The following is a 22,107-nucleotide window of genomic DNA, read 5'->3' on the forward strand; positions in this document are numbered from 1 at the left end:
CTTTTGCTCAGTTTCTCTCTCTGCCTCTATTTCCACAGCTACCACATTTAGAAAAATCTTAGAGTAATTTTCAATCATCAAAACAATTTATCCATAAAGATTTCAGTGCAGATTTCTTGAGGGCAAGGAATTTTTGTTGTTGTTGTTGTCATTGTGGTTTTAAAACCTGAAGTATATTTGCCAAAATCAGAAAACTGAACACATAGTATTATTCACAGACCATAACCAAACATCATTTAGCATCAAGTATCCATCTTTTCAGTCCAGGATGACAAATTGTATTTATTAATCAAATTCTTTAGCCAACTATAATCTGTAACCATTTTCTAGCCTTTTTAGTTTCTATGAGTTAATATTTTTAAAGTTTGTGTCATAGTTCCTGGAACACGTGCATGATGAATTCCACAGGTATAATCCAGGTTCTTTTGTGTAATGAGCAAAGAATTCCAAGCACACAATCCAAAGGCAAATAAAAAGCAGCTACATTTATTGATGGCCATGGGAAGATGTGCTCAGAAAAAGTCCATACTGACAAAAATATGGCACAAATAGTAAAGCAGTGTTGGGGTAACAGGAAAGCAAAAGAGTTGCACACAGAACACAATACACAGCAGCTCCCAATAAATCAGGCTTTCAAAATTTAAAAGATATGCATGCATACCACAGCCCCGGTGCCTCCACTGAGTCTCTAGGTATGATTGATGGGAATGAATGACATAGTTCTGTGCCATCTCAGAGGCCCTCAACATGCATTCCTGACCCAGAATTTACTCAGGTCTTAATTACATACATGAGATGCAGTACATATTCAGACACAGGCTGACCTTGAGTTAGCTCGTGGTAAGAACTCAAAATAGAATCAAGGCCTGTGAAAGGGTCGCTGAAGAAGGGGGGGCATGCACAGACCTTCAAACAAGCTTTATTGGGGCGGCAGTCTGCAGCCTGCCGGGCTGACTCACAGAATGGAGACCAGCAACTGTGTGGGCTGAGCTGGAAGCTTGTATGGGGATCTTGGAGGAGAGAGGGCACTACTAGTCCATTGGTGGGGGTGGGTGATTGGGGCTGGGGTATGTAGCAACAGGTTTCGGTCAGGGGGGATGGAGTCACCACTTTTGGGAAGCCCCTATCTTACTGGAACATCTGACCATGAAACTGGTGGGGCAGAGAACTAGAGGTTGGGAAAAATAAACAGAACCTAGGAAACACAGGAAATTTTCTTGTGGCTCTGGGAAAAGTTCCCTAGTGTGTCCCAGCAAATGGAAGGTAAGAGGGGAAGTTCATGGCCTCTGTGTGTTTCCCAGCCAATAAAATAGGCCCACAGATCCTCCTAATGTTTATCTCCCCTCTTCTTTCTTCTCTTTTCTGATTTTGGTCATTTGTTGTGGGTACAAGTCAGTTAAGATCTGCCAGAGAGATGATTATCATCCCAGCTGCCAAACAGATCATTTGAATTCAATGTGTACCACCTAGAGTTTAGTATTCTTTTTCTACCCCTCATGCTTTTCTTTTCCCTGATACTTTGTTCAGCTTTGTCATTCTTTTGGATGACTGCTTGTGTTCAGTCTCATCTGTGCTTGTCCCCTACATGGGCTATTATCTCTAAGTATGCTTAGTGAGTCACTTTCTCAGGGTCTTTTTTCATCCCAGTCCACCTTTCTACCATGTTTGGCAGTCATTTTTGTTTCATCTAGTTAGTCACATGGTTCCACCATGTTTGTTGGCCATTTTGGGTCATTATGTAAGTCAGTCAAGTGGATCCACCATGCTTGTCAGCCATTTAGGTTGGTCATGTGAGTCAGTCAAATGATCCACCCTGTTTATTCACCATTTCCTTTTTTTCAGCTGAACTCATGAACACCAGGAAATCTAACTCTCATTGATAAGAGCTAAGCTTCTTGGGAAATATATGGGCTTCCTCCTCACTTCTCTTCAGAATCAGATTAGATCCCCTCTTTGTTTCTTCTAACAGAAAATCAGCTAATTTTTTTTTTTTGGTACCAGGGATCAAACTCGGAATCTTGCACTTGCAAGGCAGGCACTGAAACCACTGAGCTAAATCCCCGGCCCAAAATCAAATAATTTAAAACATATGCCTGAGACAGTGGCTAACTGGAACCTCTAGCAACAACAAGGTTAGGGACTGCAGCAGTGAGTAGTGAAGGTAGTAAAACAGAACAAACCATCCTGCTCTGTGACCGGGGCATGAGAGAAGGATACAGATGTGGGATTTAAGCAGCCTTGAGCCATAGCTGTCAATGAGTGAGAAGTCAGCACTAACCCTGCTAGAGAGGAGAGAGAAGTGCAATCAAGCAACCTTGGGCTGTCTCCATGATAGTGACAGGCACAGTGAATCAGCCAACAGCACTCCCCACACCCTGCAACAAGCAGCTTGAGAGGAGAGAGATGTGCCAGCAGGAGTGAAATAGGGGAGACTGTGTAAGGACAAAGAGAAGTCAAGTGTACATGGGACTGGTAGCCACCTTGGACTCTCTCTGTTTGAGGGCACCACTCTCTCTGAGGGCACCAGCATCTGGGACAGCAATGCAGAGACAAACAAGGTAAGGAAGCATGAGCAGGCCACCAAGGCAAATCCACAAAGCTGATGGCAGAAGACTGGTCCTAGCCCCTACATTCAGACCATAAAACTACAAAAACTACATAAACACATGGAAATTAAATAACACCTTCCTGAACAACCAGTGAGTCACAGATGAAATTAAAAGCAAATTAGACAATTTCTACAGCTAAATTATAATGCCCATACAACATACCAAAACTTATGGGATGCAACTGAAGAAATCTGACAAGTGAAAATCGTAGCGGTAAATCTTCATATCTGGAAAATGATCCAACCTGAAATAAACAACCAAATGTTGAACGTCAAACTTCTTTTATATATATATATATATATATATATATATATATATATTGGTACATTTTAGGTATACAATACTTTTACATTTATCATTGGGTGTTTGTACCTGAACATGACGTATCTTAGTTCTTATTTTTTGTCCCATTATCTGTGCACCATTCACCCCCTCCACCTTTCCCTATTTGTCGGGAGCAATCCTACATAATTTTAGGGAAAAATCATTTGGTTAGCCTAGTTCTCCTGCCTACAGCCCACCTATGGAATTCTGAGACATAATTGCATTTTGGCCTCTGGTCACAACTGAGACCTCAATGATCCCGTGGTGCTGTCCGTGATTCTCCAGGACAAGAAACATCCTGGGAGCTGAAAACATCCTGGGAGGAACAAACATCTGCTTAGTTCCTCATTGTTCTTGGACCTTTACCATCTTGTTTACCCGGATGTGCTGAACTCTCTGCAAGCCATTTGTTACCTTTGTTTCTCCCGATGTACTGAATAAAAGGTGCAGTAAGCTGGGGGCTTTTGTCTTTGCTGCCCTGAGCAGCACTGATCAGACCCAAAGCTCAGCTTCTTCACAGTCTCATTTTTCTACCTTTCCTGTAATTCGCCGTGTGCTGCTGTGGCTCGCAGGAGACCAGGACCCACTGCAGAGGTTCTGATAACGTCCCCTTCCCCTGTTCCCTACACCTATTTACACAGATTTTGATTCCGTTTTATTTCTTTCTCATAATTTTTCCTTTCCCTTCTTCCCTTTCCCTTTCCCCTCCCGCCACCCCAACGCCTTGGACCTTTTTTTATTTCAAATTATCAATTATTCATTTAAATCATTTTCATCCTTATTTACACTTTTAGTTTCTCACACTAGAGAAACTATTTGGTATTTACACATGTGTGTCCTGTTTATTTCACTTAAGAGTATGGCCTCAATATGCATCCATTTAACTATAAATGTCTCTAGTTTCTCATTCTTTATGGCTGAGTAGTACTCCATTTTATTAAAAACCACATCTTCTTTATCCAGTTTCCAGCTGATGGGCACTTGGGCTGTTTCCAAGCTTTAGCTACTACAAACTATGTTGCTATAAACATAGGTGCACATATATTGCTGCAGTATGATTCTTTTAATTCTTCGGGGAAGATTCCCAGTAGGGGAATAGCTGGGTCAAATGGGACCTCTAGTTCTAGTTCTTTAAGGTATCTCCATGCAGATTTCCACAGTAGTTGCACCAGTCTGCATGCCACCAACAATGGAGTAGGGTTCCTTTCTCTCCACACCCCAGCCAGCATTTGTTATTGGTTGATTTCTTGATTGCAGCCATTCTTTGTGGGTGAGGTGGAATCTCAGTGTTTTCATCTGCATCTCTCAAATGACCGGTGATGTTGAACATTTTTTCATATATTTATTTGCTGTTTTTACTTCTTTGAGAAATGTCTGTTCATTTCAGATGCCCATTTTTGAATTGGGTCTTTGAATTTGGGGGTCTGATTTTTTTCAGTTCTTTATATATTCTAGATAGTAGACCTTTGTCTGAGCTACTGCTGCTAAAAATTTCTTCCTATATTGTAGGTTGTCTCTTAGCTCTGTTGGTAGTTTCTCATGATGAGATCCCAGTTGTTGATTCTTTGTGCTAGCTCCCGTGCTACTGAAGATTTGTTCATAAAGTCTTTTCCTATGGCAATGTCATCAAGAGTTCTACCTAACTTATCTTCCAGCAAGTTTAGTATTTCTCTCTTAATATTTAGATCTTTAATCCACTTTGATCTTAGTTTAGTGCATGGTGGTAGGTATGGGTCTAGTTTTCATCTTTGGCAGGTTGAAATCCAGTTTTTGCAACACCATTTATTAAATAGGCTATCTTTCCTCCAATGAGGGTGGTTGGCTCCTTTGTCAAAGATGAGGTGGCTGAGTATGTCTGGAGTTGTTTCTGCATCTTCTAATCTATTCCACTGGTGTTTGGGGATGTTTGTTTGCCAGTAGCATGCTATTTTTATCACAGTAGCTTTGTAGTATAGTTTCAAGTTGGGGATTGTGATGCCCCCAGCCATGTCTCTGTTGCCTAGAATTGCTTTTGCTATTCTAGGTTTCTTCTGCTTCCAAATGAATTTTTGGATTGTTTTCTCTTGTTCTGTAAAGTATATTTTTGGAATTTCAATCAGCATTGCATTAAATCTATATAGTAATTTTGGAAGTATGGCCATTTTCACTATATTGGTTCTTCCTACCCAGGAGCAAGGGATGTCTTTCCATTTTCTTATATCCTCTTCACTCTCCTTCAGAGTGCTGTAGTTTTCAGTGTAGAGGTCTTTTGCTTCCTTTGTTAGGTTGCTTCCTATATATTTTATTTTTTTAGATGCTATTGTAAAAGGAATTATTTCCCAAATTTCTGTCTCAATGAGTCTGCTATTTGTGTATAAGAAAGCTATTGTTTTTTGAGTGTTGACCTTGTATCCAGCTACTCTACTGAATCTGTTAATTAGGCCTAGAAGACTTTTGACTGAGTTTCTTGGATCTTCTATGTAAAGTATCATATCATCAGCAAATAATGACAGTTTCACTTCTTCTTTTCCTGTCTTTATTCCTTTCATTTCTTTCTCTTGTCTAATTGCTATGGCTAATGTTTCCAGAACAATATTGAACAGGAGTGGTGATAGTGGGCATCCTTGTCTTGTTCCTCATTTTAGCATGAAAGTTTTCAGTTTTTGACCATTTAGTATGATGTTGGCTGTTGGTTTTTCATAGATAGCCTCAATCAGGTTGAGATAAAGACTTTCTATTCCAATTTTCTGTAGCATTTTTATCATGAATCAGTGTTGGATTTGTCAAATGCTTTTTCTGCATCTACTGAGATGATCATGTGTTTTCTGTCCTTGGCTCTGTTAATATAGTGTACTACGTTTATTGATTTACAAATGTTGAACCATCCTTGCATCCCTGGGATAAATCTGACTTGGTCAGAGTGTATGATCTTCTTGATGACACTGTATTCTATTTGCCAGTATCTTGTTGAGGATTTTTACATCTATGTTCATTAGGGAGATTGGTCTGTAGTTCTCGTTTTGGGTTGGGTCTTTCCCTGGTTTTGGGATCAAAGTTACACTTGCTTCCAGGAATGAATTTGGAAGCCTTGCTTCCCTTTCAATTTCCTTGATGAGTTTAAAGATTAATGGTAATAGTTCTTCTTTAAATGTCTTGTAGAATTCCGCAGTGAAGCCATCAGGACCTGGGCTTTTCTTTGTTGGTGAATTTTTTATTACATTTTCAATTTCACTCATCGTTATTGGGGTGTTTAGAATTTCTATATCTTCTTCATTTAATTTTGGCAATTTGTATGTATCTAGGATTCTGTCCATTTCTTCTGTGTTATCCATTTTATTAGAGTACAGATTCTCAAAGTATGTATTGATGATCCTCAGGATTTCTGCTGGATCTGTTGTGGCTTCACCTTTTTTGTTCTTAATTGCATGGATTTGAGCCTTTTCTTTCCTTTTTTTGATAAGGTTGGCTAAAGGTTTATCGATTTTATTTATTGTTTCAAAAAAACAACTCTTTGATTCATTGATTTTTTGTATTGTTCTCTTAGTCTCCATTGCATTGATTTCTGCTTAGATCTTTATAATTTCCTTTCTTCTATGAGCTTTGGGTTTATTATACTCTTCTTTTTCTAGGAGCTTGAGGTTCTGCATTAGGTTATTTAACTTAGTTCTCTCTGTTGTCCTAATATGGGCATTGACTGCTATGAATTTCCCATGTAGAACTGCTTTCATTGTGTCCCACAGATTCCTGTATGTTGTACTGGCATTATCATTTACTTGTAGAAACTCTTCTTCTTTAATATCCTCTTTAATAATTTCTTCTTTAATATCCTTTGTCACCCACTGGTTGTTCAGGAGGGTGCTGTTCAATTTCCATGTGTTTGTGAGTGTTTTGCGGTTTCTTATATTATTGTTCTCCAATTTTATTGCACCATGGTCTGATAATATACAGGGGATAACTTCAATTCTTTTACATTGACTTAGATATGTCCTATGAGCTAGCATGTGATCTATTTTGGAGAATGACCCATGTGCAGCTGAAAAGAATATATATTTGGATTTTGTGGGGTGGAACACTCTGTAAACATCTATTAAGTCCATTTGTTCAATAGCTTGGTTCAGTTCTAGAATTTCATTGTCAACTTTTTTTCTAGTTGATCTGTCTATTTGTGATAGAGGGGTGTTGAGGTCCCTCACTACAACTGTATTAGTGCTTATTTGGTTTTTCAAGTCCATTAATATTTGTTTTGTATAGTTGGAGGCATCTGTATTTTGTGCATATATATTTAGGATTGTCATCACTTCCTCTTGGATTGTTCCCTTCACAAGGATGTAGTTACCATCTTTGTCTCTCTTAATTAGTTTTGGTTTTAAATCTACATTGTCTACAAATAAGATTGCTACACCTGCTTTTTTCTGGGTTCCTGTTGCATGGAGAACTATTTTCCATCCTTTTACTTTCAGTCTATGAATTTCCTTTTGATTTAGCTGTGTTTTTTGTGTACAGCATATTGCTGGGTTTTGCTTCTTAATCCATTCTGTCAGTCTATTTCTTTTGATTGGTAAATTGAGGCCATTAACATTGATAGTTATAATTGAGTGATATTGACTCATCCTTGTCATGATGTTTTACAGTTGTTGGCTCATTTATTTCTTATTTTCCCTCGTTTCCCTTTAGTGTCTTACCTTGCATGGTGCCTTCTCTCTGTTGGGCCTCATGGAGTTGTGACCTTCATCGTCTTTTTCTAGGATATTGTTTAAAATTGTTTGGAGTGCTGGTTTGGTGTTCATGAAATTTCTCAGGTGTTCTTTGTTGTGAAAGTATCTAATTTCCCAATCGATTTTGAAAGATAATTTTGCCGGATACAACAGTCTTGGTTTGAAGTTATTTTCTTTTAGGGCTTGAAATACTTCACTCCAGGCTCTCCTTGATTTGAGGGTTTGTGTTGAGAAATCTGCCATGATTCTGAAGGGCTTTCCTTTGTAGGTGATTTGTTTGTTTCTTTTCTCTAACTGCCTGTAGAATTTTGTTCTTCTGTTGAGTTTCTGGGATCTTGACTATTATATGTCTAGGTGTAGATTTTTTTTGGTCATGGCTCATTGGAGTTCTATATGCCTCACTTATCTGTATGTGCAATTCTCTACCTCTGTCTGGGAAGTTTTCTACTATTACTTCTGTGAACAGTTTTTTTATGTCAATTGTACTTTCTCCTGTTTTTTCGTGGACTCCTCTCAGTCTTATGTTATTCTTCTTTGCATCATCTAGCAGCTGTTGGATTGATTTCTCATGATCCCTTACTATCTTTAAGAAATCTCTGTTTTCATGGTCCTTAACCACAATCCTGTCTTCTATATCTGATAGTCTGTCTTCAGATTCTCTTAGTCTGCTCTGCATGCTTTCTTTTTTTTTTCTTTTTTTCTTTTTGCATTAAATTCTTTTATTGGCACATTGTAGGTATACAACACAGTTACATTTCTCATTGGGAATTGTACCTTTATATAATGCATCTTGGTTCTTATTTTTTCCCCATACCTAGCCCTCCCTTCATGCCCTCCACCCTTCCCTATTTACAAAGACTTTATTTCCATTTTTTCCATTTCTCAGCATTTTTCCTTTCCCTTCTTTCCTTTCCCCTACCCCTTCCACTAATCCTACCCCTTTGGAACTTTTCTTCCTACTTTACATTATCAATTATTCATTCTAATAATTGGTACATTTTAGGTATACAATATAATGACATTCATTATTGGAAATTTGCACCTTTACATAGCCTCTCTTGGTTATTTTTTACCATTGCCCAGCCCTCTCTTCAACTCCTCCAGTCCTCCCTATTTACAAAGATTTTGTTCCTATTTTTCCATTTTCTCATATTAATCCCATTCCCTTCTATCCTTTCCCCTAGCCCTCCCACTTCCTTCCCCTTTGCCCCTTTTCTTCCTATTTCACATTACCTATTATACATTTAGTCCTTATTTACACTTTCAGTTTCTCACACCAGAGAAACTATTTGGTATTTACACATGTGTCCTATTTATTTCACTTAAGAGTATTGCCTCAATGTGCATCCACTTAGCTATAAATGTCTCTAATTTCTCATTATTTATGGCTGAGTAGTACTCCATTTTATAAAAAAACCACATTTTCTTTATCCAGTCTCCAGTTGATGGGCATTTGGGCTGTTTCCAAGTTTTAGCTATTACAAACTGCGCTGCTATGAACATGGGCGCACATATACCACTGTGGTATGATTCTTTTAATTCTTTGGGGAAGATCCCCAGGAATGGAATAGTGGGGTCAAATGGGACTTCCAGTCCTAGTTCTTTGAGGTATCTCCATACTGATTTCCACAGTGCTTGCACCAGTCTACACTCCCACCAGCAGTGGAGCAGGGTTCCTCTTTCCCCATAGCCCTGCCAGCATTGGAGTTTTTGATCTTCTGAATATCTGTTTGAATCTGTTTCATGGCTTCCATTTCTTTCTTATGTTGGGTGATCATGTTTTCCATTTCTTTCTTATGCTGGGCATTCATGGCTTCCAGCATGTTTCTGAGCTCATCTATTTTATCTGTTTCTGCTCTAGAGCCTCTAATCATGTCTTTCACTCTGCTCACCATCTCTGTATTTGTCTGGGAGATTATTTCTGCTTTGAATTTTTCCAGAGGCTCATGCATCTGCTATGTTACTTCCTGTGCTATCAGTTCAGGGTGTCCAAGTGGTTGCTTATCAGACTTTTCCACCTCATTTCCCCCAGAATTTCCTTTTTGTGGCATGGAAGACTGCATTTGTGCTTTGCTTAAGTGTCTTCTCATTTTTGTTTTTGGTACTGTCCTTGGTCTAATTCCTGGGTTGATATTTCAAAATTGCTTAATGTAAGTATCTTTGTTGCTTGTGTTTAAAACCCTTGTGGAATGATTGCTTTTCAGAAGTGTCTTCCAGATATAGCTTGTTTGGGTTTTGAGACTCTAATGACTCTGAGGCTATTTTATTTTCCTTATACCAGGAAGGAAAACTAATTAGATCAGTCACAACATGTTAGCCCAAATGACACACTAAGCAATACCATAGCATCAAGCGCAGCTTAGAAAATGACTTTTTGTGGTAGTTATTCATCTATCACATTTAACTATGTGAGTTAAATTAAAACCATGGACCAACCCAACATAAGTTTATAATGAATAAACTCTTCAATATAGCATCTTTCCCCTTTGGGGTGGGGAGTTAGAAGGAGTTGGGGAGGGAGGGACAGGTAGAAAGATCAGGAAAGATTAGCGGTGAGGCCAGAAGACACAGGAAGATCACACAAACTCTAATAAGTTGTTAAAGGCAAGAGGAAAAGGCAGAATGAAAGAACAAACATGTGAACAGAATCACCCACAGCAACAGGGAGGCTAGATACCGTATTTACTTTCCTTTAAACCTAATGATAATCAAGGCAAAAGAGAAGAAAAGAAAAGTAAAGGAGAAATCCAAATTCAGTGCAGAAAGGAACAAATGTGGAGATGAAGAGCAATGTGGGACAGTGAGAGAGAGAGAGAGAGAGAGAGAGAGAGAGAGAGAGAGGGAGGGAGGGAGGAGATAAAAGAAAGAAAGGTAAAAATTTGAAGAGTAGAAAAAAGTAAAAATTAAGAGTTAAAAATAAGAGAAATTTTTTTTTCTTTTTTGCAAATAGCAAAAAATAAAAATTATGGGCCTCCTTCAGGGTATGTCTCTGCTGTCACAGTAGGCAACATAGGAATCCATGTGCATATATGAGTCAATGAGTCTCAGCAAGGCACCAGCAGACCAAGTACAGTGGTCTGATGTGTCTTTATTGTAGAGATTCTCTTTACTTTTCTGCTGAGCTTCAGTTTTCATTGAGGAGCCTGAGAAGCCCTCTTTCTGTTACTAACTTCTGCTCTATATTGTGGCACTCAGAACAAGGGTCTTTATAATCCCCTGTGCCTCTGTAATGTGGGACCAGGTAGCAGAAAAGCCAGAAGGCCAGAGGTGCGGCAGGGATGGGGGTGGGGGGCTAAGTGGACCTCACTGTGGCATGGGCCCGGGACTGCCAAGGAGCTTCATCCTTCTTGTCTCACTGGCTTATGCTGGGTGGTTGCAGCTGGGAGAGCATCGGATGGGGGCCAACCTCAAACTTCTAAAAAAAGAAAACCATGTCAAGCCCAAACTTGTATGAGAGAGGAAAGTATAAAGATCAGAGCAGAAATTAACACAATTGAGACTAAGAAAACAATACAAAGAATCAATGAATCAAAGAGTTGGTTCTTTGAAAGATTAAATAAAACTGATAAACCTTTAGCCAACTTAATCCAAAAAAAGGAAAGAAAAGACTCAGATGCCCATTTTTGGATTGGGTCTTTAAATTTGGGGGGTCTGATTGTTTTTTAGTTCTTTATATATTCTAGGTACTAATCCTTTGAGGAACAGCTTGCAAAAATTTTTCCCACTCTGAGAGTTGTCTCTTCACTCTGTTGGTGGTTTCTTTTGCTATACAAATGCTCTTTAATAAGATGGGATCCCAGTTGTTGATTCTTTCTATTTGTGCAATCAGGGTTTTGTTCATAAAGTATTTGCCTACACCTATGTCTTCATGAGTTCTACCTAGTCTATCTTCCAACAGATTTAGTGTTTCTGCTTTGATATTTAGATCTTTGTTCCATTTTTATTTTAGTTTAGTGCATGGTAAGAGATATGGGTCTAGTTTTAGTCTTTAGCATGTGGAAAGCCAGTTTTTCCAGCACCATTAATTAGAGGCTATCTTTTTTTCAGTGAAGGTGTTTGGCCCCTTTGTTAGTGATAAGGTGATTGAGTGCATTTTGAGCTGTTTCTGTATCTTCTAATCTGTTCCACCGATCCACAGGTATGATTTTTTTTTGCCAATACCATCCTGTTTTTACCACAGCAACGGTAATATAATTTCAGTTATTAAATTCAATTTAATTTATTTTTTTATTTCTTTTCCTTATTCCTTTTATTTCTTTCTCTTGTCTAATTGCTCTGGCTAATGTTTCCAGAACCATATTGAGCAGGAATGGTGATAGTGAATATCCTTGTCTTGTTCCTGATTTTAAAGTGAAAGATTTCAGTTTTTGACCATTTAGTTTGATGTTAGCTGTTGGTTTGTCATAGATGCCTTTTATCAGGTTGAGATAAAGACCATCTATTCCAATTTTGTGTGGGATTTTTATCATGAATTTGTGTTGATCTTTGTCACATACTTTTTCTGCATTTATTGAGATGATTGTGTGGTTTTTGTCCTTGGTTCTGTTGATAGGGTGTATTATATTTATTGATTTGCATATGTTAAATCATTCTTGCATCTCTGGGATGAACCTTACTAGTCATTGTGCAAAATGCTCTTGAAGATTTGCTTCATTCTGTTTGCCAGTATCATATTGAGGAGTTTTGCATCTATGATCATTAAGGAGATTGGCCTGTAGTTCTTTTTTTTGGTTGGATCCTTCTCTGGTTTTGGTATCATGGTAATTCTTGCTTGCAGAAATGATTTTTGCACTTCATTTATTTATTTATTTATTTATTTATTTTTGGTACTGGGGATCAAACTCAGGACCTTGTGCATGCGAAGCAGGTGGTAGAACCACAGAGCTAAATCCCTGGCCCTCAGAAATTATTTTGGGAGTATTGCTTCTCTTTCTATTTCATTAAAGAGTTTGAGGAAAACTGGCATTAGGTTTTCTCTAAATTTCTTGTAGAATTCAGAAGTGAAACCATCAGGGCCTGGACTTTTCTTTGTTGGTAGGTTTTTAATTACATCTCCAATTTCATTGGCTGATACTGGGTTATTTAGAATTTTTGTATATTCTTCATTCAGCTTTGATAATTCATATTATCTAGGAATCTGTCCATTTCTTCTATGTTTTCCACCTTATTTGAATACAGGTTCTCAAACTAGGTATTAATGGATTTCTGCAGAATCTGTTGTGGTTTCACTCTTTTCATTCCTATTTGCATGGATTTGAGTCTTTTCTTTCCTTTTTTGATAAGATTGGCTAAAGGTTTGTCAACTTTATTTAATCTTTTAAATTAAAGATTCATTAATTCTTTGCATTTTTGTCTCAATTACATTACTTTCTGCTCTAATCTTTATAATTTCCTCCCTCATATGAGCATTCAATAGAATTTTTAGTCTCCTGGATTATCTGCTTCAAACTGTTTCATGGATTCCATTTCTTTCATATGTTTGGCATTTACAGTTTCTATCATTTTCCTAACTTCCTCTGTTTTTTATCTGTGTCTGCCATAGATTCACTAACCAAGTCCTTCATTATGGTCATCACCTCTTTCTTTACCTGAGAAATTATTTCTAATCTGATTTTCTCTAGAACCTCATTGATCTTTTCTATTACTTCTGCTGCTATCATTTCAGAAAGCTCAGGTGGGTGGCTTCTGATTTTCTCCCCTCTATGCTCCCTGGACTTGCACTAGGTGGGCTGGAGGTCTGGGGTTGCATCTTGCTTCTGCATCTTGTCGTTGCTATTTTTTTTTTATTTTGTTGTCTGTGTTGATTCTTGTAAATTGCTTGTGGTAGGTAGCTTTATCATTAGTATTTAGGCTTCCCCAAGAATGTCTATTCCTCAGAGATGTCTTCTAGGTGTAGCTGGTTCTTGGCATTTGAGTCTGTCTCAAGAGCCTACCTTCCCAGTTTATTAGGGATGAGAAGTTGCTATCTCTTTGGCCCAGCACCTAGCTCTTTGATACTGGACTATGGTTGTGTTTATGACTCCGGACAATCGTGGTGTTGGCATACAAGGAAGAACAACTGATCACAACAGGTATGACACCCTGGCTAACATAGTACAATTAGCAATAACAATAGCATCAAGCACAGCCTAGAAACTGACAAATTGTAGTAATAGTGTAGATAGGTAAATTAATTAGATATCTTGTAAGCAGTTAGATAGGGCCATCCCTTGAGGAGTCAATATGAAAGACAAACAAAATACATTCACTGAAGGTCAGCATTATGGGGAGGGGGGTGGCCAGGGATTTAGCTCAGTGGCTCCATGCCTGCCTCATAAGCACAACATCCTGAGTTCAATTCCTGGTGTGTGTGGGGGGGAATACTACATTTGCTTACTTCTCCTGGAGATAAATAGCAGTGATTGATATTCTAATATACCTCGATCTCCCTAGCCCATTTCCTTTCCAGAAATTCCTTGTTCATTCTACGTACACCTGCTACATGACTTGTTTTCCCATTTGATCCCCATTTAATCAATATTACCTGGGTGACTGTACTTGTAATATTATTGGTTCATCATAGTTTCATCCCACCTTATGCCCACCTTGTGATTTCCCCTTGGATCTTATTAGTTTGCTATAGTTTTGTACCACTTTATACCCACCCCACCTCATGGCTTTGCTCCATAATAAACCCCTGGGAAACAGGGCCCTGGGCAACTCACTTTCTGGTCTCTCTTCTGTCTCTCTTAGACAGAAGCTATCTTCCTCCCAATAAATTTTTCTTACTCTTAACCTCCATTGTTTCTAGAATTAATTCTTCAATTTTAGAGAACACGAACTCACATTTCAGATATCTAGCAGGTTTGAAGTTATAATTTTTGGATTACTTGCTGCCCTATATCAGTAACTATTAATTTAACCAGAGGAGCAAGATCTATAGTTATATAATAAAATCCAACAAAAACCAGAGACTTCTATACAGTGAATCTCCCATTAGTAGAGTGATTTTTACCCTGTGGTGGGGGAAATTTAAAAGGGATAAGAGGAAAATTAGAGAAATAAATAAAGAGAATAATATTAGAAGTAAGGCTGAAGGATAAAGGTTGATCACCCAAACCTTAGGAAACTGGAGAAGACCAGAGAGAAAAAATTAATGAGAAAGCAAAAGAAGATTAAAGAAAACCAGAAAAACTAAAAATAATGTTCACTCACATTTAAAAAAATCAAGAAATCAAAAAAGACAATCAAAAAAGGGGGAAAAAGGAAAAAACTATGAACCAAAAAAAGAAAAGAAAAAGCAAACAACAAGAATAAAGACCTAAACAACCCCCAAAAAAAGAAGAAGAAGAAAGAAATTTCTCTGACCACAAGCATGTGGCTATTCTCTGGTAACCACAGTCCCGTGGTGGAATCTAAGTCAGAGCCCAGATCTGTGCTGGGTAACCCCAACCAGTCTGCAGTAGGATTAGTGCTGCATGTGGGGCAGTCACAGCAAGCCTGCAGTAGGGTTGGGCAGGGCACCAACTCTGCTCTTTCAGCTCCACAGACTTGAAGGTGATCATGGCCTCCAGCTGTGGGGGGTGGAGCCTGAGTCTTCAGCCAGCAACACTCTGGATGTCCCTTGGCAGCCCACCTGTGCCTCCTGTATGCCTCCACAGGAGTAACTCATGCAGGTGCTGTGGGATTTCAACACTGGAGGCCCTGAAACAGACAACCCATGTCTGCTTTGAATTCCACCTTCAATTGGCCCCTCCCACCCCTTGCACAGCCTGCTCTGTTCCACTTCACTTGTGCCTCTCTCCTCTCTCATCCCATGGGGAGGGGGTGCTTCTTCCCTTTGGCTGTGGTTCACTGTGGTCCCTCTGCTCACTGCCTCAGCATGTTCCAATTATCCACTGCAGCACACAGAATTTACCACTCTGCTCCATCATTGTATTTCTCCCTGGAGGGCTCTGGGCTTGCTCACCCTTAATCTGTTCCTGTAGGTTCAATACTCCTCTCTCACACCATGAGCTGGGTGCAGGAATCCAATACTGGTGGTTCCCAACTCATTCAGAGGTTGCTTGTTACCACTTCATAGTCTGAGAACAAACTGGCAGACCATCAGTGAGGGAGGAGCTTGTTGGTCACTCACCCCTGGTGTGTGCCTGAAAAATATGCTGCCAGGCTGCATCATCTGTTTAGAGGAGAGCAAAGAGGCAAGGAATCATATACCCTAAGTCTACCGTGTGTAGGTTGACTCTGCTATGCTATTAGGGTTCCATCAGCTGTTTGGGAACTTCCTGGAATGGAAGCTCCTGTGTTGTGTGAAGATGAAGGTCATGCCAGCAGCCCTGTGGGAAAGCATCCCGTTTTATGAACTCCTATGCCCATTTTGTTTGATTTACAAGTCTCTTATTTCAGATTGATTTTTGTCATCAGGATGTACATCCCTCCCCTTCTTCCAAATTCCTGTTTTTAGTTTATTTTCTCTGAGTATCTCCAACATGACTCCTCCTCCATTCAGCCATGTTGAATTTCCTAAGGTATTTTCAAGAGTACAGGGACATCAAATTCAACAGGGTGTCAATTACCAACTTTACAGGATCTTCATCCATACCCATTGGTGGTGCTTAGAGGTTTTGTCATTGCCCTAAACCTGAACCACTTTGCCTTTCTGTATCATCTTGTCCTCTGATTCATTCTCTCCTCCAGACACCTTGGATTTCATTACCACCAAGTATGATTCATAAACATCCCTTGACACAAGTTAAAGATACCCTCATCCAGTTATTTTTTTTTTATCACCAACAAGGCTTTGAATGGCCACTCCTAAGATAATGATCAACTAGTCTACAGTTTCACAAGGCTACATGACTATGAATACCTCTGACAGCACTTCATTTTGGATCTTAGAGCTCATGTTAGCACCATGACAGAGATAGGAATGCTTGGTTTCCTGTATCTTTCACAGTATGGCATTACCAAATAAAAGGATTTTCTATTTCAAAATAAACTCTTCCATGGTGTGTTGTGACTTTCCAGTGTTGAATGTGCACTGACTTAAAATTGTGGTAATATAATCTTTAATGTCCAAATACCTATCAGATTTTGATCTCCTGAGATCCCACCAGAATTGCCCAATAAGCTTTGCTTATGGCATGTTAAAATTTTTTGATGCTACTTCTCCAAACTTGTCAAATTTCCTCCTGTAAATTAACTCCAAAGTTAATCAAATCACAACATTGGGTATAGTCAGCACCATAACACCACAAACTACTACCAATTTGGTTGTTAGTCAGATTTACTATATTGTGACAAATGACTGTGACAATTTAAAAGCTGAACCAACACTGCCATCCCTATAATAAAATCACTTTGTACACACTGCCAGATCTGACTTCTAATAGTTTATTTTGTTAAACAAATTTTTATCTATGTTCATACTTTTCTCTTCTACTATTGTTATCCAGTTTTAGCATTAGCACAATGTTGAGTTCCTAAAATGAGGGGAGAAGTGTTCCTTCTTTTTTCTGCTTTAATTGTTTGATATAATTTATCAGTTAAAATGTATACGAGCCTGTTGTCATAGAGGTAGGTTTTCAAGCTAGGAATATACTTTCTTTAATAGGTGCTATTAAAATTTTATATTTCCTCCAGAGTTAGTTTCATTAATTTGTCTTCCAAGGTACTTCTTAGAAGTTGTCAAATTTATTTCAAAAAATATTTTTGTAATATGATTTCTATATTCTTTTAAATTCTGGAAAATCTGTGGTAATGCCTTCTAGATCTTGGTATTGTAATTTTAAAAATGTATAATTGATATTGTGTAATGGAATAAAAGGTCTAAAGGAGTAGGGGAAGTGGGAGAGGTAGGGGAAAGCAAAGAAAGGAAAAGAAAAAATATGAGAAAAGGAAAAAAATGGAAACAAAGTCTTTGCAAATAGGGAAGGGTGGAGGGGGTGAAGGGAGGGCAGTGGAAGAGAAAAAACATAAAAACCAAGATACTTATGTAAAGGTACAAGATCTCAATGATGTATGTAACTGTATTTTATACCTAAAAATGTATCAATAAACTTAATGGGGACAAAAAGCAAGAAACTGGCTTATAGTCAGTGCACGGTGTGTTGGCCCAATTGCTTTTGCACCGTGTAGAGCCAGAAATTCATACCAGGACTACACAATAGAGCAAGCAGCTAACTTTATAGTCACTGACAGGGGAGGGCAGAGAGACAGAGACAGAGAGAGAGGCAGAGACAGAGAGACAGAGACAGAGAGCTTTAATAACAAATTCTTTCCTTCAGAACCCAAGAAGCTATGAAACCACAAATAGATTAGTCCAATCCAGAGTCCATAGACCTCATAATCCAATCACTTCTCAAAGTCCCACCTCTAAAATTTGTTGTGCTGGGGACAAAGCCTTTAGCACATGAGGTATTCAAGGACATTTACTATTAAAACAATAACAATAATTAAGAAGAAACTTGGAGGAGATAATTGAAAATAATACCTCAAAATCTGTAAATTGCCCTTTATCATTCTATCAACATTCTATCAACATTCTATCAATTTATCATTTTATTATATCTATTAAAGAATTGTCTTTGAGCTGTAATTTTTATAATAAACTGCGCAAATTTAAATGTTCAGTTTGATGACTTTTGACAAGCAGAACAAGTTGTGTAACCAACATCACAATAAAGCAATACATTTCTATGAACCCAAAATGTTGAAAGCAGTCACTTCTAAAAAATAATCTTGTTCAAAAGACTTTACCTGAAGATGAAATCATAGGAACTTTGAGTTATTTTTTTCCAGATCAAGCCTGACATTCAAGACAACTCTTTTAGTAGGAACTCAACAGAGGACAGCATTGATGCCCTCAGTGGGAAAATGACCCCTGGATCACAGAGGTATGACCAATGGAAGTGAGGTGGAGGGACTAAAGGTTGAGGAGGACAGATTCCATAAATACCTTTCCACATGTTTGAAGTACTCATCCTCATTGCAAGATCCATGCAGGCCCAATGGGCTCTGTTGGGCTCAGGGGCAATAAATGTCCTTGCTGGGAGCTCATGAGAGAGAAATATTGCTGTGTGTGCTGCAGACTGCTCTTGTCACCATGCATTGTGATGTGATTGTGCTCCAAGGCTTCCATGCTTTTCTTGGTTGTATATCTGACAGAGAAAAAGCATAGCTTTTCTCTCTGCTCATGGATCCCTCGTTTATCCAAGGTTCCATTGCTGCAGTCTTTACGTACAGGGCAGGGAATGGACAAGGCATTCTGTTCCCTCTCTGGAGCCCACATCAGTGCTCAAATGTAATATTTTCCTTTCTCATTCCTTTCTTGCCTTGGCCTGTGGTATCTTCATGTTGTCTCTTTGGAATGAGATGATCTATTCCTCATGTTCAGAGTATGAACTGAATGAACTGATGCCCTGTATGGCTTATATCTAGATAGCCCCTCAAAACTTCATGCAGACATAGATGGCGCCTTCTGGAGGTGGCTGAATGTAGGGTGTGTGATCCTGGGGTTGATTCATGGTGCAATGCTAGGATTAAGGCTGCCCCAGCCTGGGTGTGAGTGCTACCTGCCCTAAGGGTGGCATGTTAGTTACTTTTCTCTCATTGCTGAGACCAAATACCCAACACCCAAAGTTAAAAGGGAAAGGGTTTATTTGGTTTACAGTTCGTAGAGGCTTCAGTCCACAATCGGCTGGCTCCAAGGCTGGGATGGCAAACAAGCATTGCAGAGGAGAAACAACATGCCATGCACAAGGCATCAAAGACACTTAACAGTATCTTTCTGCTCCTTTTATCTTATTCAGACTACCAGGGGTTAAGGCAATACCAAACCAATCACTTATGTGTAGTGGTTTAGTAATCACACAACCTTAATCCTAGCATCACACATTCCAGATTTAGCTACCTTTGAAAAAGACTGCATGAGGCTTTGGGGGGACATCTAGACACAAGCCACAACTGGCGGATAGCCTGGATAAAATATGGACAGAAAGAGGGTCATCGTTTCACTTGCTGCTTGCTGCCTTCTGCCTTCTGCCTGCCATGAATTGTTTCTCCTCTGCCATGCCACCCTGCCTTGGAACCAGCCAACTGTAAACTGAAACCACTACAAACTGTGAATTACAATAACCTTTTCCTCCTTCAACTTTTGGTGTTGAGTATTTTGTCTCAGCAATGAGAAAGGTAACTAATACATGCCCCCATGCCTTTTTCTTCTACAGCTATTGCCTCTTCTGTGGAGTCCAATCACATTAAAAGCTGAGCTTTCAGTCATTTTTTAAATTTATTTTCAGGGAAAGCATGCTTCCCTGGGTAGGGAACATCAGGAATAAGAGGAGGGTAGTGGCAGTGGATAAAACTCAATAGAAAATACTTGACAATACCATCTCCTTACTGAGAAGTAAATTTGGGGAAATAAGTTTATTGCAGTAAATATCATCTTATTTGAATATAGAACAATTTAAATATGAAGTGTTTATCTCCCTTTGTCTTATCTGATTTAACTTTATCAAACTATATCAGGAATGTCTTTATATAATTTTCTATTTTTTTTCTGTTCATGGAACAATGAAAAGGGATTCAAAGATTATACCAAGCTGACTGGAAAGAGAAATAAAGGTCAGATCCTATGATAGGATGTGCTGTGGGTCTCAAACATCTGAACAACTGGAGCCCAAGAGGAAGGACAACTGAGAACCCTGGGATGTGGTGATCATGGGGCAGAAAAGGTGTGAAGTTCACAGTGGAGACAGGAGGCTGTGCTCTCATTCCCCATCTCATCACACCTGCATGTAGTCAATAGTAGATACAAGGAGCAGGATCTTTTCTTTGACAGAGAAACATTTCTTTCTAGTGCCATCTTCACTTATCCTCTAATGGATAAACATCTGGATCCATCATATGTCTTGAGATTGTGGGCTTGACCCAGGTGATTGTGATGTCTTCATTGCTGTGTGAGAAGGGGGGCATCACTGCAAACAATGTAGGTGTGTTGGTCAGATTTTTGTCACTGTATCAAAACATCTGAGATTATAAACTTAAAAAATGGAAAGACTTATTTTGACTTCTGGTTTCAGAGGTTTCAGCCCATGTTTGGTTGGCTCTGTTATTTGGGGGCTTCTGGTATGGTGATTGTGGGGGGAAGTGCTTAGTGGAGGAAATGCTACCACTTGAATGTTGGGAAGCAAAAAAGAAAGTTGCCCAACTAAAATATGCACTTAACACACTCACAACAGCCTAACTTCTTTCAACTAGACCTCACTTGCTAAATATTTCATCACTTCTCAGAAGTGCCCCAGCTAGTGACTAAGGCTTTGTTGCTTGAGCCTTCATGTTCATATTGTGCATTTCCTCTCTTTGCTGTGGACAGAGAATCTTTTACCTCAGGAGCTAAGCAGAATTTTCTTTTACTAATAATCCACTAGGTACAAGGCTCAAGTAAGATGAAATTTGACTTGGTCTATCATGCGAAGCAAAATTTCCTCTGTTGAATTTTCCTGATACTGAAAGTAAACTGATTCAAAATCACTCTAAAATAGAACCCTTTATGTTTGCCAGGAAATGCAAACTTTGTACAATTTTGAGAAATCCTAAAATACGACTGTGTAGAAGATACGAAGTATGAAGTAACCTATCTCATGTTAGTATATGAAGTACTTGAGACTGAGTAACTTGAGGGAAAGAAAAGTAGCACTTAGCTTGCTATTCCAGAGATCAAGGCCACACATCTGCTAATCTTGTTGTTGGCAGGGTTGTGAGATGGTGAAGGGCACCACATGACAAGGACCAAGGAGTACACCTGCAAAGAGTGCCATCTGTTCTCCTTCTGCCTACTTATGAAATCATCAGGATTCTTTCATGGGTGCTGTACTCTTATGCCCTTATCTTTTCCAACTTACTTTACATAGGCCTCCAACTCTAAACATCACAGTCAGACTAACTTTCGAACTTCTTAATACCTCCTGAGACAAAGGCAACAGATTCATCACTTGTTCTTGCTCTGTGTCTCTTCTCTCAAAACTTTCAGGACACAGTAGTTTAAAATCCCCATCCTGAAAGAAGCTGCTTTACAGCTACTCAGCCTGATTCTTGGTGCTCTTTTAATTCAGATGCTGCAGCCACGGGGGGGGAGGGGGCTAACAGGAAGGCAGTATTGGCTTAAAAGGATACGGGCTTTGAATCAGGAGACCTGGGTTCAAATTCTGCCTCTTTCACCACCACCAGAGAACATTGAATAGATTTCTCCATCCCTCTAAGCTTCAGTTACCCCATGTTTTAATCTGTGTACTGTGGTTATAACACAGTACCTGAGACTGAGTAATTTATAGAGAACAGAGCTTTATTCAGCTTACTGTTTGAATGCTTGGATATCAGAAGCATGGCCTCAGCATCTGGTGAGGGCCTTTGTCCTACATCATAATATAGCACAGTGCAAGGCACAGTGACACAGATCAAGAGTACTTTTAATCCTTTACAGTTGTGAATGTAATCTATTT

General features: G+C 39.0%; 1 protein-coding gene across 2 annotated transcripts in view; it reads right to left on the reverse strand.

Moving 5' to 3' along the window:
* Positions 1-464: 464 nt before the first annotated feature.
* LOC110347572 (beta-microseminoprotein-like) overlaps positions 465-22,107 on the reverse strand; it is a 70,046-nt gene continuing 48,403 nt past the window's right edge. For both annotated transcript variants that reach the window (XM_087211145.1, XM_087211144.1), the window contains exon 4: positions 465-2,853. In XM_087211145.1, the coding sequence (XP_087067271.1) occupies positions 2,778-2,853 (76 nt within the window). In that variant the 3' untranslated portion in view covers positions 465-2,777. The remainder of the gene's footprint in view (positions 2,854-22,107) is intronic.

Source organism: Heterocephalus glaber, unplaced genomic scaffold (assembly GCF_053883595.1).
Source record: "Heterocephalus glaber isolate CG9 unplaced genomic scaffold, H.glaber_assembly_v1.0 deba00001312, whole genome shotgun sequence".
NCBI classification, from domain to species: Eukaryota; Metazoa; Chordata; class Mammalia; order Rodentia; family Bathyergidae; genus Heterocephalus; species Heterocephalus glaber.